The sequence below is a fragment of the Podospora pseudoanserina genome, chromosome 1, assembly GCF_035222485.1.
Source record: "Podospora pseudoanserina strain CBS 124.78 chromosome 1, whole genome shotgun sequence".
NCBI lineage: Eukaryota > Fungi > Ascomycota > Sordariomycetes > Sordariales > Podosporaceae > Podospora > Podospora pseudoanserina.
This window is the reverse complement of record NC_085920.1, coordinates 7,693,305-7,708,685: the sequence shown is the minus strand read 5'-3', so window position 1 is coordinate 7,708,685 and position 15,381 is coordinate 7,693,305. Positions and strand designations below refer to the sequence as shown.

General features: G+C 51.1%; 4 protein-coding genes across 4 annotated transcripts; 2 read left to right on the top strand and 2 right to left on the bottom strand.

Annotated features, from left to right (window-relative positions):
• Positions 1-2,081: 2,081 nt before the first annotated feature.
• QC764_121595 (uncharacterized protein) lies at positions 2,082-2,982 on the top strand (the record flags this gene model as incomplete). The annotated part of the gene is made up of 3 exons (XM_062943406.1): positions 2,082-2,306; positions 2,367-2,501; positions 2,556-2,982. 3 exons carry the CDS (start codon positions 2,082-2,084, stop codon positions 2,730-2,732), a joined length of 537 nt encoding a protein of 178 aa, XP_062806502.1. The 3' UTR covers positions 2,733-2,982.
• A 393-nt stretch (positions 2,983-3,375) lies between these two features.
• Positions 3,376-4,806, bottom strand: QC764_0025240 (uncharacterized protein; the record flags this gene model as incomplete). The annotated part of the gene is made up of 1 exon (XM_062940101.1): positions 3,376-4,806. One exon carries the CDS (start codon positions 4,804-4,806, stop codon positions 3,376-3,378), a length of 1,431 nt encoding a protein of 476 aa, XP_062806501.1.
• Positions 4,807-8,855: 4,049 nt separating this feature from the next.
• Positions 8,856-11,084, top strand: QC764_121490 (uncharacterized protein; the record flags this gene model as incomplete). The annotated part of the gene is made up of 2 exons (XM_062943405.1): positions 8,856-9,294; positions 9,359-11,084. The coding sequence occupies exons 1-2, from the start codon at positions 8,873-8,875 to the stop codon at positions 11,082-11,084; spliced, it is 2,148 nt and encodes a 715-aa protein (XP_062806500.1). The 5' UTR covers positions 8,856-8,872.
• A 1,751-nt stretch (positions 11,085-12,835) lies between these two features.
• Positions 12,836-15,048, bottom strand: QC764_0025220 (uncharacterized protein). Its single transcript, XM_062940100.1, has 2 exons — positions 13,470-15,048; positions 12,836-13,407 (listed from the first exon to the last, which is right to left on the bottom strand). Exons 1-2 carry the CDS (start codon positions 15,003-15,005, stop codon positions 12,904-12,906), a joined length of 2,040 nt encoding a protein of 679 aa, XP_062806499.1. The 5' UTR covers positions 15,006-15,048; the 3' UTR covers positions 12,836-12,903.
• Between the last annotated feature and the right edge of the window lie 333 nt (positions 15,049-15,381).

Genomic DNA, 15,381 nt, shown 5'->3' with positions numbered 1-15,381 from the left:
GTCCAGATCTTACAGGATTATAGCATATCGTCCCAATATCAAACACCCCAAGACCCGAGATTTGCGAGTAGGCTGGGGGGAGCAAACGACTATATACTTGAGGTGAGGGCCTGGGCTGTGCCGCAGTGATGAGCCAAGTCCAGCACAAACGTGCACGGACATCCAAACGTGATCCAGTCTGGAAGAATTAGACACCGAGGCTAAACGCCGTGCAGATTACGGTATTGAGCCTTGGTATCCTGAATCACGCAAGGGGTTGAAGGCTCTGGAGGAAGGGGAGATGCTCGGTGACAAAGCAGGGCGAGGTTGAATAAACTTACCTACTTTGGCTCAGGAATGTAGGGACTTGCGTGGGGTAAGTTGCATACTTTGCCTGCATGCCAGAGAATTTCATGACAAGGCGTAGAAAGAACGGCCCGTTCCGAGACATGGTTTGAACCCTGTATGATATCCCCGTGATGATACCTGGTAGATCAAGCATTCTCTGTGGAATTATGCTGAATCTTGCAGCTACAGTTATGTTGCCGAACTTCCGCGGTAGGGAAAAGGCGTGTACTTAGGAAGACAAGCCCCCAATAATATGACCATGGTCTCCAAACAACATTAATCCTCGACTGTACAAGATCCACGCCCGGCTTTACCAAACAGGATTTGTTAAGATGAAGCTATCAACGGCTCTGACGTTTCTTCTCACCATCGGGTCACCCACTGCCCTTGCTGCTCCGGTTCTCACACCAGGGTCAATTGACCTAGGACCAGCATCTGAGCACAGCTACTCCATTGTTCTCCCAAGGTCTCCCGAGTCCCTACCGCTCCTACGAATTGCGAGGCCGGGTACCAACAATCCAAGGATTGTCAAGTATGTTCCGAGCTCTTTGTCTGGACCATCCATTATCCATGGTGCCAATGGCTGACAAACATCCCAAGAAACGCACTGGAGGCTTTGAACTTGCAGCTAAACTTGCTACGAGTGGTTATTTCTTTGATCAAGGTCATTTGCAAGCTCGATAACGTTGTACCTCTCTTGTAAAGGATGATGTGTTGGGGGATGGTGAAGGCCAATTGAGAGGTGGATAAGAATGGTCATAAGAATACCTTTTCTTGCCGATGCACCACAGGTACCTACCTAGGTACCTAGTGAGAACAATTGACTACCTAAAGGTATTCTAAAGATCTTCAAAAATCGTCTTCATTGTCATACTGCTCCTCTCGCTGCGGCTTTAATCCTGCTTTGTTCCATCCCGCTCTGAACACCTTTATCCTCACCCTTTGTCAACCTCTTCATTGTCAATGTCTAAAATGCGAGACACCTCCTGTCCTCTGCCCACATTTGTGCTTTACATAGGTAGGTAACACTGCATACCCATCTATTTGTTCCATTAAAAAATTCAGAATCCCAAAGGCTGTATTTTCTAAGTTTCCAGTTGAAAGATGCCGCCCATCCGGAGGCCTAGGGGGAAATGGGAGCCCGATAGCCCCAAAGATGAGATCAAGCGCCACAATAGAAGCTGAGAGTTGAGTGATGCATGACTTGGGCTGCAGGCAGTACGTTCCAGTGTCGCTTGATAGCTGAGTCTGGCTTGGAGGACAGAAGCTGAAGGTTCAGTGGTGCATGATGGCGGCTGCAGAACATGGAAAGTTGCTGCCGTCAAATCTGTAACTGGAATAGATTGTTGGCATCGTGGGAGCTGATGTCTCTCCACAAGTAAGATCGTCGGCTGAATGACGATGTGGAGGCAATCCGGTTCGTTTAATGATAAAATCTCAAAGACAGGGTTCGCAGTGATCCTATCACCCGCCACAGACCCAGTCTCAATTGAATCATTTGACGCCAAAGGTTCTGACTGGCATGCGATGGATCACCGTCGATGGGTACCTGGAGGGTTCCTGTGTACACGGCGGCAAGGAGGAAGGTTGAAAACACGGAGCTCCTCGAAGGCCCACTGTCACTCAGTTGTCTATAAAGAGCTCTGTAACCCAGCCAAACTTCAGACGTCCTTTAGATCTCCAGAAGACACATCTTCCTTTCCCCATACTCACTTTATTGAATCCATCCCATCAGCAAGACGCACCTGCCCATCATGACGACTCGTTATACTGTCCAGGTCGAGGAGGCTGACTTCGACATCAAGGCATTGCACGGCAATGCGTATCTGCTCCAGGTCGCCAAAGCTGTTGGAACTGGCGGCAAAGCCTCGGTCAATGTGGTTTACACCTCCAAGCTCCTCGCTCCCCACATGAATGTTCAGTGGACCACGGTTTGCGGCATCAACTGGGCCACCGAGATGCCGGGCCAAGGAGCGACCGTCACCTACAGTGGCAAATGGAAGCAGTGAAACCTGGGCGATTCCTACACCCTGACCCAGGACGGTGTTTGGGCTGCCACACAGGAGAACCCCAATGCCAAGGAGAATGCCCTGAACATTGCCTCCAACGACTACGAAGTTCCGGTCCATGTCCTTGTCGGCGTGCAAGACCCCAGCACCAAGACGTGGACACCGGTGAGTTGTTCGCCTACATCCTTGTTCTATCCTTGCTAACTCATCACCGTGCAGATCTGGTTTGGCAACAACAAGCTCTTGAAGGGTTCCCACGGAGAATATGAGCCGATTGAGACCGTCAACATCTGGTATCAAGCAGGGCGACCAGACCGCCACCATGATTTCCAACCAGGCGACCTCAATCCAGTCTTACGATATGCCGGCTTCGCACCCAGTTTACTTTTCGTATGACGCGGCCAAGGGCAAGTGGCGTACCCCTCAGGATGTCACCTTCAACTTCCCTTGAGTACCTCGGTACCTTACCTGAGGTGCCTAGCATGGCGACCTCGAGCAAGACGGAGCTGGGCGATGGACGATGGAAGATGGGGGTAAATGGCCAGGGGCACACGTATACAGTTCCCGGGAGAAAAATAACAACCGACTACCCTAGATAGATGCCAGCACCAGTGGTAGTGACAATACAAGTCGTGTTGATCCGTGCTTCGTGGCGATGTTCCCAACCCCGCTGTTGAAAGATGTGGTTAAGGGGCTTAATTGAATACCTAAGTAGCTAGGTAAGTACTTGACACAGATGGATTGATGGTTGAATATATGCCCCGTGACCTCTTAAGACCCCTTAATGATCCTCAGACTTGGGTACTCATATGATGGGGCCATGATCCTGTTCTTCAGTACCCACATCATGACTAACATGCTCAACACAGACAGTCTGACGGCATAAATTTGCACACTTTTATAGCAGATTGCGCAAGAATAATACATGATTTATGTAAGTTAGGGGTATCAACTAGGTAGGTAGTTAAGCTTTCCATCAATGGAATCAACATCTCTTGAACAACAAGGTATTAAGTATTACGTTTGCCGTATGCAACCTTTAAACTGCCCTGATGACGCCATCCCCTATCCTCTCATCCGTCTCTTGCCGCCGCGGCGAAGCAGGCGTCGGCTGCACTGAAGTCATCGTCGGCCCAATGACCACAGACCCAGAACCCAGCACAGGCCCAAGCACCGCATTCGGATTGCCCAGGACCGCGCCCCGGTGGGCAGAAGTGTTCCCACTCTCCATCGAATGAGCATCGCCAATGCTCGACGAAGGAGGCCCAGGATAAGCAGGCAAAAGCATATCACCGTCCAAGTCACCCGCCCCCCCTCTCGCCCTACCCCCTCCTCCTCCACCACCACCACCAGTTTGTCTCATCTCCATACCCTCTTGCACATTAACCGGCACCCGACTCCCCAGCAAGTGCTCAGGATACTTCTGTCTGAACCCCCACTCGAGCCACAACTTCAATCTCATCCCAAAAGGCATCTCCTTCCACAGAAGCCTCAACCGTTCCTGATCTTCGGGACTTCGCTTGTGTTCGTATGTCATGAAGAAGATCATGAACAGATAGATGAGAAAACACCAGGCCACTGTCCCGCAGCGGAAGCAGCCTTTTCCTTGCATCAAGCGAGTGAACCAGAAGTAGTTTTCGACAAAGCCGATGAGGAAGATGATAGGGAGGGCTATGGCGAGGATGAGGATCCAGGGCTTGATCTTGCTGCATTGTCCGGCGTAGGTGTAAGGACAATTGGCTGCTCTGATCCGGGGATCCTCTTCGCCTGGGAGGAAGCAGTGCCTCATGTAGTTGTAGTAGATGTTATCATAGTATGTGGAGCCCTGCGATTCTGGCCTGCGTATAGGGGGGAGGTCGGTTGCTTTGACGTGGAAAGTCGTGTAGGTCATGTGCAACGTCGTCGTATACCGTATCCGTTCATAGTTGGGGCTGACGTAACTATACATTTCATCTACCCGTGTCATGACATGTGTTTCGACGCTGGCTTTGGAGCTCATGATCGGGGTCAGCGCTGACGGAACGTATGCCCAATACTCGAGGTTGGTTTCTGTGGTGTATTCGAAGGGGGTCGGGCAGCTCGTTGGCGCGGTCAAGGTCATGTCGACAAGCCACGTATGGGTCGAAAGTCCGTAGCCATCGTAGATTGCCAGATCAGATTTGGGATATGCGTCGGTGGGATAATGGTATTGGACTACGTCCAGATCCCAGGACGAATAATAGCTTGTTGTGGTTGAGGTTGGTGTTATGTCGGGTAGTAGGCTTGTATGTGTCACCAGCAAAGGATTCCTGGTCTCTGTTGTTGTGCATGAGGCAATCGTTTGAGTGAAATCACCAGGCCTGTCGCAGCCATAAGGGCTGGCATATTGGCGTTCGACGTATATCTCCGTTGCAGTCCAGAAACTCGCCGCTGTTATCTGGGATAGACTGGCTACAGCCACAAGCCGCGCGAACGACCGCATTCGTGCCATGGTGAGATATCGGTGGTTGAAGCACTGCAAGTACGGATAGACGCGGGTGGTGGCGTTCTGGCGCATTTCAGGCGAGCGCCTCCTCTGCCCTGCCGAGACAGTCCAACCAACGATGTAACCTTAACTGGACGTTTATGGACACAAGCTCAAGCGTCAGCCCTTGGCATGGACCCTTGGTGCCATTCTAGAGGAAGCGAAATGACACCGGCATCTGTACACTATCATCCCGTCACCTACTTTGCATAGAAACGCGATAGCAGCCGAACTACATGCACGTTATGCCAAGGCTGCCCTGTGGAGGCCTGCCAAAGAAACCTCGGGCGCCCCGTTCACAAGGCTCTCTTCTTCCTTGTCCATCCAATGAGGACCTAGAGATATCATGCACGGTTCTTTTGTTTTGATAGCGTGGAAATGTTGGCACTGCATTGCGGAACAAACTGTTTGTCTCCTCTTACCCTAACCCTCATATAACAATTACCCCTGAACCCCTGAATGGAACACAAAGTATGCGCACAAGGACAGGAGATGATCATCTATCATCGTTGATGTTGCCTTGATTCAATCTTGATTCTATCCGATCAAAGGCTTACTCTTCTTTGGCAATGTCACCCTGAACACCAAGGCCTGTTGGTTCAAGCTACACCCACTCGCATCTTTGTAAGGGATCTTGCCATTGTTGATAAATCCTGATAAATGTCAGCGTTGCATTGAAGTCTTCTCTCCAAAACGAAAACTTACCATTCTGCGTGATAAAGTCATTATCATAGATCGCAATCAGGAAGTACTCATCCTTCTTGCCATTGTCCACTGGAACCAATACCAAGCTCTCCCACATTTCGTTCAAGAGGCTCTTTGTTGGCAGCGCTGGCGGTCCATTTCTCAACCCAAACTTGTTTAGCTGAGAGTTGATGTTGAAGTCGATCCATGGGCAGAGCGTGGCAGGTGTTATCTCTGGTTTCAAAACACCATCTGCTCTCACCATTGTCAGTATCCATCCCCCATATCAGAAGTAAGACCACATACCTGCACCCGCAATCGAAGCATTAAACGCATCATACCTCCCCCCCTTCACATCCGTCGCCCTCCCAATATCAATCACATCCACATGCCTGTACACACTCGTCGTGCTATCCGTGCAAGCACCCACCCCGCTATCCCTCGGCAGGACCAGAAGCTGCTTCTCACTGATATACTTAATCTCACTCTGCGCCGCCACCCTCGTCCTCCCTTGCCCATCGGTAAACGTAGGCAAAGGCACAACCCACTCTAAGATGGGGACCAGGGACCGCGGCGGAGCTCACGGTCCACGGTCCAGTATCGGCCAATCAGGAGCGGACCGAGGACCGTCTGTAAGTCAACGGTCCACGGTCCACTGGTCTATATATACGGAGGAACTGGCTGGTGTAGATAGACAGTTCCGCAGTATGCAATTCAAGCTTGTATTCACGGTATCTTGTGTTTACATTGAGACATCTTGTTGTGCGCTGTTTAGCCGCACCGAACTAATTGTCAGAAGTGGCCTTCAACCAGTACCCCTTTCAGGGGTTCTGTACAGGGGTTCGTCACACAAGACCAAGATCGTAAAACGAACTCTATTAAGCTTTCTAAATCCTTTATAGTCTAATACTTAAAAGTGTAATAGTGCGGGCGCTCGGACTAGTATTCGCAAACGGCCATAGTTTATACTATAATATAGCTATAATAAAGTGTAAAAATAAAGAATATAAATGGATTAAAGATCTTTAAATTTTATAAACCCCTTTATTCCGCGCAAAAACTAGTAGTTATTAAAGTAAAGTATAAAGTTTTCGAAAAGCCGCCCTACTTTCACGAACTTTTAGGGATTAAAAGTGTACCTCTCTCACTAGCGCTATGGCGAGATATTTCGGTAGACTATGTGATGCCGCTGCCACTCTGCTCGGTGAGGGGGAGGACCTATAAGCATATTGCTGTGGTTATTGGCCGCCTTACGAAGATGAGGTATTTTATCCCTAGAGGAGGGCTCGACGCACTAGAGCTCGCAGATGCGTTCATTGAGCGAGTGTATTTACTACATGGATTACCAGAAACTATTGTGTCTGATTAAGGGAGCCAGTTCGTATCAGCAATGTGGAAATCGCTCTCCACTCGCCTAGGAATTACGCTAAGACCGTCCTCAGCCTATCACCCCGCTACCAATGGTCAGACAGAGTGGATTAGCGCTGAAATAGAACAGTACCCCCCTCTCAGTCCGTAAACACTAGATCCACCAAGCCAACACCCTCGCCCTCTCCCCCTACCCCTGCCCCTTCGCAGCCTTTGGCACCGTCATCGTGAACCACACCCTCGACAACCCCAAAGGAACCCTCATCTGCACTGGCGCAAACCAGAGTTCCCTGGCCGCTATGACGAACCCCTATCCAGAACCTCTGAAAGGGATACTGGTTGAAGGCACCTGAACAATCCTGGTTCGGTGCAGCTAAACAGTGCACAACAAGATGTCTCAATGTAAACACAAGATACCGTGAATACAAGCTTGAATTGCATACTGCGGAACTGTCTATCTACACCAGCCAGTTCCTCCGTATATATAGACCAGTGGACCGTGGACCGTTGACTTACAGACGGTCCTCGGTCCGCTCCTGATTGGCCGATACTGGACCGTGGACCGTGAGCTCCGCCGCGGTCCCCGGTCCCCATCTTATTGGTCCGTTTGCCCACCTGGACCGTGAGCCCCGCTCGATCGCGCGGTCCAGTCCTGATTGGTCCTCGTGGCCCCACTGTCTTCCAGAACCGTGACAGCCGGCAACCCGACTCTTCACGGGGGAGATGGCAACAATAAACAACTGCTCCTCAATCTTTGTCTCCTCGGCTTATAATATGACACCAGCGGAGTCGCTAGCCGCGTTCAGGACCTGAGCTTGTACACCAACGCCGAAAGCTGCCCCATGTGCGCTGCTGCTATGAGGTGGGCGGGGTTTAGGGAGTATGTTTATGGGGTGTCTATCAAAGAGTTGATTGAGCTGGGATGGGGACAGTTGGATATAGGGAGTGAATAGGTTATTGGGGGTCGAGTTGGGATGAAGGATCAGGACCCGGAGGTGGTGCTTGGGGGGTGGGAAGTGAGGAGAGTAAGGTGTTGTTTGGGTGGCAGTTTGCCGGGGGGGATTGTCCATCGGGTTGTGAAAGAGGGGAACGGAGCGTCGGGTGTTTGCCGGTCGAGTTAGAGTAGAGGGGTTGGTTATGGGAGCCTGGGAATTGTCAGTTGAAGCGTTGGATATCAACAAGGGAGTGGAGAATAAACGAAATAATTCTTGCAAGATGTATGCCTCTTGGGCTAAGTCTGCCTTCGACTGCACCTTACGCGTCATCTCTTGTCCCCAAGATGCCATCAACCTGCATCTCAGCTACCCCGATTTTTGCTTTCTGAAAAACTCACAGCCACTCTCCGGAAGCATTCAGGAGGTCTTGTCAATAGATCTGCACAACTGGGCGTCAGCCCGAGAGTACGGGCTCCTGTCACAATAACCCTTATGTGGGTCTTTGTGGTGAAATATCCTCCTTGCCTTGGCCCCGTGGCCATGGACGTCCTTATGGTACGACTCGACGGTAGGACGCTTTGTGCTTTCCTGGTGTCCGATGTTGTGTGGGTCCACTGAGTGACCCATGCTTCCTTCCACATTCAGTTCCTCACTCCAACAGGCGGTTGCGTCCTTCTTCATCAGTTTATCATACCAGAGTTTCCGCCATTCAGTTTTTTCACCTCATCAACTCATATCAAGAGCTTCTTCCAGGTTGCGTGACTCGTGAGGGAGCCAATTCTACGGCGCCGATACAAGGCTGAGAAGACCCCCCGGTACCAATGTCGCAGCACAAACTGTGCAGTATGTTGTGTAAATTCCTCTGCCCGGCTCCGAGTTACCAGTGGTGTCACCTCATCTTTGCCGGGGGGTGCATCATGGAGAGGCCAACGGGTCACGAATCGGAACGAAACCTCGCTGGCCTGGTTCTTATTTCTTTCTCCTCCGCTCCCGCTTGGTTGTCGCTACTCCAGAGTCTCTTTTCCGTGGCCCTCTAAACCTCGACAATGGAGCCCCTCTCGATCATTGGCGCCGTTGCAGCCTGCAGTGAAATCGTAACAGTCATCGCCCGGGTCACAACCAATCTCTATTCCCTCAAACAGCGATGGTCTGAGGGCGCACGGTCGCTACAACTTTTGATCGCAAAGTTATCTACAGTACGAGCCGCGCTGGCACAAGTCAAGGACTGGGCGGAGTTATACGCGTCCACAAGCCCCGATGGCGAGGAAATGCATGACAGCTTGGGAGTGGCCATGGAAGGATGCCAGGTCTTTATTGAAACGCTGGACCAAGCTGTGGCGGGACTGCTCGAAGATACAATTGTGTCGCGCCTGAAACAGTTGTTTATCGACTCGAAGATCAAGGAACACGAACAACGACTGGATTCTCAGATTTCGGCGTTGCAGGTACTTCTCAGTGCAGCGTATTGGTAAGTCTTGCAGTTCGAGTTGCGTGCCATGTCCCTACACAAGCTGACAGACACTTCCCCACAGCCAGAGTCTCGCGGAACAAACCAGGCTCCTTCGAGCAGGGACCGCCCGGCAGATTTTTCAACGAATACGCGATGACACGAGCACAGTTCGAGAACAATCCACCCTCCGAGATACCGAACTGTCAACGGTTGCTGGTTCCGAACCGGCGCCAGCATCGTTAGGGAGATTGCACAGAATTGGCAGTTTCCCGGAGAGCCGTCCCGATACTGTTCCCCTGTTCGACATGCACGTCAGACTACCAAGTCCCAGTTATGAAAACAAGTATCACGATTGTCGAGACCCCACGTGGGAACGCCCAATGCCCTTTAAGATGCTACCAGACAGCCCATCTTCCGAGCCAAGGTCTCCTGTCAGCGACAAGAGTTCCAACACCAGCGGTTCAGTCTCGGACGAGTCTCTGCCCAAATCGCCATCTTCCCCCATCCGCCAACGCTTGAGGCAACTGAGACGGTCGAACGCCAACAAGCAAGCTGCGTCAATGTCGTCAAAGTCTCAGTTGGGTAATCGATTCCCTGGCGAATTCGAAGCTACCGATATATACCTCCAGTCTAACGGTAATCATCCACCACCGAAGCCCATTGTGGCGGATCAAAGGGGCGACCAGGAAGAAATGGCCTCGCTGATTCGCAAGAGGGCTGACATCAACCATCCGCACAAAGGAACCGGAAGAACGCCTCTTTCCGTCGCCTGTCACTGCGGTCACAACGATATTGTCGAGTTGTTGATTGATTGCAGAGGGTGCCAACGTACAGTCCAAGGACAAGTGGAAGCTTTCCCTGTTCCATCTGGCAGCTGCCAGTGGTCATTGCCAAGTCATAGCGACTCTCCTAGACCGAGAGGCAGACATCAATGCCAAAACGGACATGTAGAGATTGCGAGTTACCTACTCACCCGTGGCGCCAGGGTCAAGGGAACAACGGATACATCGATGTATTTGGCAGCTAGTGGTGGTCATGTCCAAGTGATCCAGGCGCTGCTCCAACACGGAGGGACTGTACATGAACTTGATGCACAAGGCTGGGATCCCCTGAGGCGAGCGGCTTTCGAAGGCCATTCCCAGGCTGTTGCAAGCTTGCTTGGGCATGGAGCGCGAGCTACGAACCTCGGCGCTCTGTCCAGCTTCTCCTTTGCTTCAACTACCACAACTGAGCAGCGTCAGCGCATCTTGGATCTTCTCACCACAGCCGTTGACGCAGAAAATGCCGAGCATCAGCACGTGGCATATCTTCCTGACTTGACATGCTCGCTCAATGACGGCCAGGACAACCTGGCAGAACTGCCTGACACGCAGATAATCATGCGCCAGGAGGACGCAGGTGCAAAGGAAGGGATGGATGCAACAGATATACCTCCGTCGTCGCCAGTGAGGCCACCACCCTCCCCCTCGAGACCACCACCCGCAATCCCGCAGATCCCTCAAGCCACAGGCGAGGAATCCTACCACGAGGCTATACGACCGGCGCCATACACCCAGCCAGCGCCATGGCCTCTTCTTGATCTACCAACCCAACAGCCAAAAACACTGATTTTGCAACGAATCCTCCCGCACAAATCGCCCTCCTTTTCCAGGGAGGTGAGAACACCACCATATCTGAGTTGGTACGCCCCTGTCACCACCCTACCCCCGAAACAGCAAGAGTATGCGTCCCAAGCTGCTGCCGCAAGGTTAGAGGCACTGTACCAGGCCAGGACAGGAACAGAGGAGAATCGGGCAGAGTTGGAATAATTGCCGTGTTTATATTTTCCTGAAGTAAATGTGTTTCTCTAGACTATTACAGCCCCATATAAAAGCTCTTCTTAATTAGTAATAATACCTCGAACCATCCCCCCAACTTTCCACCTGCGGCCCGACGGGACATGATTCCAGAAAGTCAGCGTACCTATCCGCACCGGGCACACCCTCCCAGTTGCTACCCTGATGGTTCTGCAATGCACCATCAACGCAATATACCAGACGAACAACATCTTCTTCGACATCGGGCATTTGGCTGACCACCTCAGCATATTGCAGGGCTTCCTTCCGTGGCTGAATTGTGATCGTCCCAGCAACCGCAGGGTGCGGCGCCTGTGGGCAGTTCTGGAGGGGCTTGCCGGCGGTGCTTTGACTGGCGGTGCTCTGATTGTCGGTCTCGTCGTCATCCGTTTCCGCATTCTCATCGTCATCCGTTTCCGCGCTCTCGTAAACCACTTCAAAGCGAGGCGTTGTCCAAAACCCAGCCGCCGTCCAAGTCTCACTTCGAAACCTCTTGCCAACACGCCTTTTTGTATCCTCAATTTCCAACTCCACATGCACTCGAATTGGGATACGGGGACGATGGGGCCGTTTGTTCTCATTCAGTAGCACGATTGCTACCTGAACAGATGGGCCTGTACACCACGCGTGTTAGCAGTATTGTCATTGAAATTTAAGGATCATACCGACGAACTGTCATGATGTTAAGGATGCGAGAGGTTGGTTGGCTAGGGGCAGAGAGTATGAGGTTTGAAAGAGAGGGAGGCAGCCCACGAGTAAGTCGGTTGACCAAGGACAGAGGAAAGGGTAAGGAAGAGGTTGAGATTCAGAAAAGAGGGAGAAAGTCCAAATATTAATAGAGAGGCCCTTTGGCACTAGCGGAGACTTGAACCTGTGATGAGATACGCCTTCGGACGGCGGGCACATGAGGACGTCGGACGGCGGTCATATAAATTTCACGACTCAACCACCCAGGAGCGCGCAGCTCCCGGGCAATAGTCGAGATGGCGGTGAGATAGTGAAGAGGGGCGGGGAAAATTCACAGGCCATGGTGCCGAATACCGCAAGAGATGCGCTATCAGACCTGCCAGATCTGTGCCGAAGACCAGCGGAGAAAAACGGATTACTTGGGGTGGTTGCTTTGTTGGTATGGAGTATCGATGGTGGCGCGTGTCCAGGGGAATGTCGCGTGGGGAGAAAAGAAAAGAAAAGCTGGATTTTCCACGTCCAACACGTGGGGCCAGCAATTTACCTATCTCCGCTGTCTAAAAACGTAAGGAAGGAAGGAAAGAGCAACAAACCTGTTGCGACTCAATGAGAAAGGAAGGAGGCTGTGGTGGCGTTCATATACTTACTGTATTGGAGCACCTTCCTCTCAATAAACAGAGTCGTCCAGGGCCTAATTGGTTAAGACGCTCGACTGACTCCCAGGGACCCTTTTCGCACTTCATGCACGGGTTAAGGCGACTGGTCAGTCGAGAGGTACCTTGTTCGAGACAAGGTTGGGTAGCTCTGTTCGGGCTTAATTTTTTTTTTCTTTTCTTTTCTTTTCTTTTGTTTAATTTTTACTTTTTATTTCCCTTTCTTCGTTGCCGCCTGGATATTCCTGAATTGTCATTCTGAGTCTATAAGTACCCTCTTTGCAAAGCTCTTGTTTGTTTTATCTAACAATTGCTGTCTTCACAGCTAACACCGCGGTTCGAACAATACTCGGATCATATATCTCGTCCTTGGGACGATAATCTTATCTGTTGAAGAATCTTGTATTTCAATCTACGAGAACCTCGACTCCTGAAAACAGAAATAATCTTGATTAGAAATAATACCTCGACCCGTCCCCCCAACTTTCCACCCGTGGCCCGACGGGGCATGATTCCAGAAAGTCAGCGTACCTATCCGCCATGGCCCGCCATTTGTGCTCATGGGCTTTGTCGCGACAGTCAAACACCTGGTATCCTCGCAGCTCATCCTTGTTACGAATGGCAAAGATGTTGTGAAGGAATTTGCCGCCCATGTGGCCGTTTGCAAAATCCCCAAAAGCGACGGCCTGGAGGGAGCGAATGCCCTTTGGCCCGAAGGCCCAACTGAGAAAACAGGAGAAAGGTGGGTGGAGGGATGATAACATATCGGAAGGAGGGATGGGAAGGAGGAAAACGTCTTCAGCATCGTGGGCCCGAGTCGACGCGGCCCGTCGTCGCCTGGAATAAGGCGGGAGGCTGGTCGCTTTGAAGGCCCATGCATAACCTGAGCCTGTTTTTCGGAAATGGAGGAGCCTGAGGCTCCGTGAGCCTCCGGTAAATGGCCTGAGGAGGGTTATCTGGATGTTTTTTACGATCGGTTAGGAAGTTATCAGCACAAGCCGCAATGCAAGATACATACAATAAAAGGCTCGAACCGCACACCTGGTTCTATACTATGTCTCTCCCACGTATCGGACTCGCTCCAGTCTGAAACAGCGCAAGGTAGGCCGAGGCATTCAAGTTTTGGAAGGGCTGATAGGGGATTTTCGGCGGGATCCAGCGCCCACTTGCTGATGCTCGTCTCTGAAACATCGAGCGTGCCATCGACGTCACTAATGGGATCGACATTTCTCTCAAAGACGCCCATTGTGCACATTGGACCTGTCCATACGCCTCGCTGATGGACCACCAACCTCTTCAGTGTTGAGCCGTGATGGCCAACGGTAGACCAGAGGGGGTGGAGGCCAGCGCTGTCTTCGTCGAAATCTCTGGCAAAACCGATGTAGAGATTTTCTAAACCGTTGAATGATAGAAGAAAGGTGTTGACTGTATTCGTCTCCACGTCATAGTCATCATTATCGTGCCCATGGCTAGACATGAACTCAAAGGTCTTGAGCTGAAGGGGTCTGTTTGCTGCCATTATTCTTTCGAGGAATTCACTCGATCGCGAACACCGGCGTAATGTAAGTGCATCTAGACCACTGATGTTGAATGCTCGATCCATTCTCTTGGTCAAATAGACCGATCTCAAAGACAGGGTTGCAAGTGATGGAAACAATACATCAAGATTCGCTCCCAACATACTGTGGCACCGATCAGCGGAATCTTCACATTCTTTTGGACCAAATAAGAGCTCCTCGAAAAGGCCTCCGTACGGCAATTCCTCGATTTGGAGGTCATGCAAGTGCCCTCTATTGTTTTCAAGCATTCTTCGAACCGGTAGAACATAAGATCGTGGTATCGTATTGCAAGTAATCCGTTTGAGCTGGCAGAACGGTAGGTGGATGGTTTTGGTCATGGCCTTGCAACGGGTATCAGCCGTCAAGGATATAGACTGGAGCTGCGGTTGCGTTTGGAAGAGGCTATCCAAAATAGGCTGAGGAATGCATGTTGCCAAGTCCCAGGTGAAAGATTGGAGTTGGCCAGCGGGGATGCGTTCGAGAACAGATTGTACAGCGAGGGCAACGTCGTCCATGTTGTCGGGACCCAGCTGCTTTCCCATTCGTTCTATGCTTGCCTCGACGCACCTTTGATTCCTTAAGGACCATTCATCTTTTGACCATCCAGTGACTGGCGCTGCTCGTTGCAGAGCTCTCCACACCCCAAGGTCCTCCGGTGGTGGTTGCCGGTGGAGACAGGCGACGTTGGGCCAGTCTTCTTCCTTCTCATAGCCCCATAGCTTCCATCGAGTGTCCCGTCGAAACACCATGTCGGCGACATTCTGTATGGAGGAGGTAGCATTCTGAAGCGCATGGGCGCATTGTTCGATCCGTTTGATGCTGACAGATGATGGTCGGTCTCCTGGACCAGCAGTATTAACACACAGTGTGCTCCAAAACCTCGGTCCCCATATGGCATGGAAGGTCTTGGAGACGAGCGAGAGGGTTTTGACATCTTGAATATTAAACCCTTTGGCCACTTCTCGGAGCAGCTCCTCCGGGAGACGTTCGAACATTATAATAAGTAAGGTGAGCAGTGATGTCGAGATGAAAATGGTTGCATCATCTTTGGTTCCTGGGAAGGACAAAATCCCTTTTATAGGGTGACTGCCTACCTGGAGGTGGGGTCACTTCGGCCAATGAGCTGTTGATCAAACCAGACACCTCTTCCCCCACTTCATCACCAACACAAACACAACAAAATGACAAGAACTATTAAAGCAGAACAACGTTGTTGTCTTAAACACTATCTGACTACAATCAAGCTATTTCCACCATTCTATAATCCATAACACATTATCACACCACGGTCCACCGCATTAACACCTACAACACAATCCAACACTCTTCGACACTCTTCAACTTGAAACCAATCTGCATCCATAAAATTGC

Bases quoted from the DNA above. Each gene is read 5' to 3' on its own strand.
- QC764_0025220 (XM_062940100.1), bottom strand. From the start codon at position 15,005: ATGTTCGAACGTCTCCCGGAGGAGCTGCTCCGAGAAGTGGCCAAAGGG. The intron at 13,408-13,469 runs GTATGTATCTTG...AAAAACATCCAG, and splicing joins TGCGGTTCGAGCCTTTTATT to ATAACCCTCCTCAGGCCATT.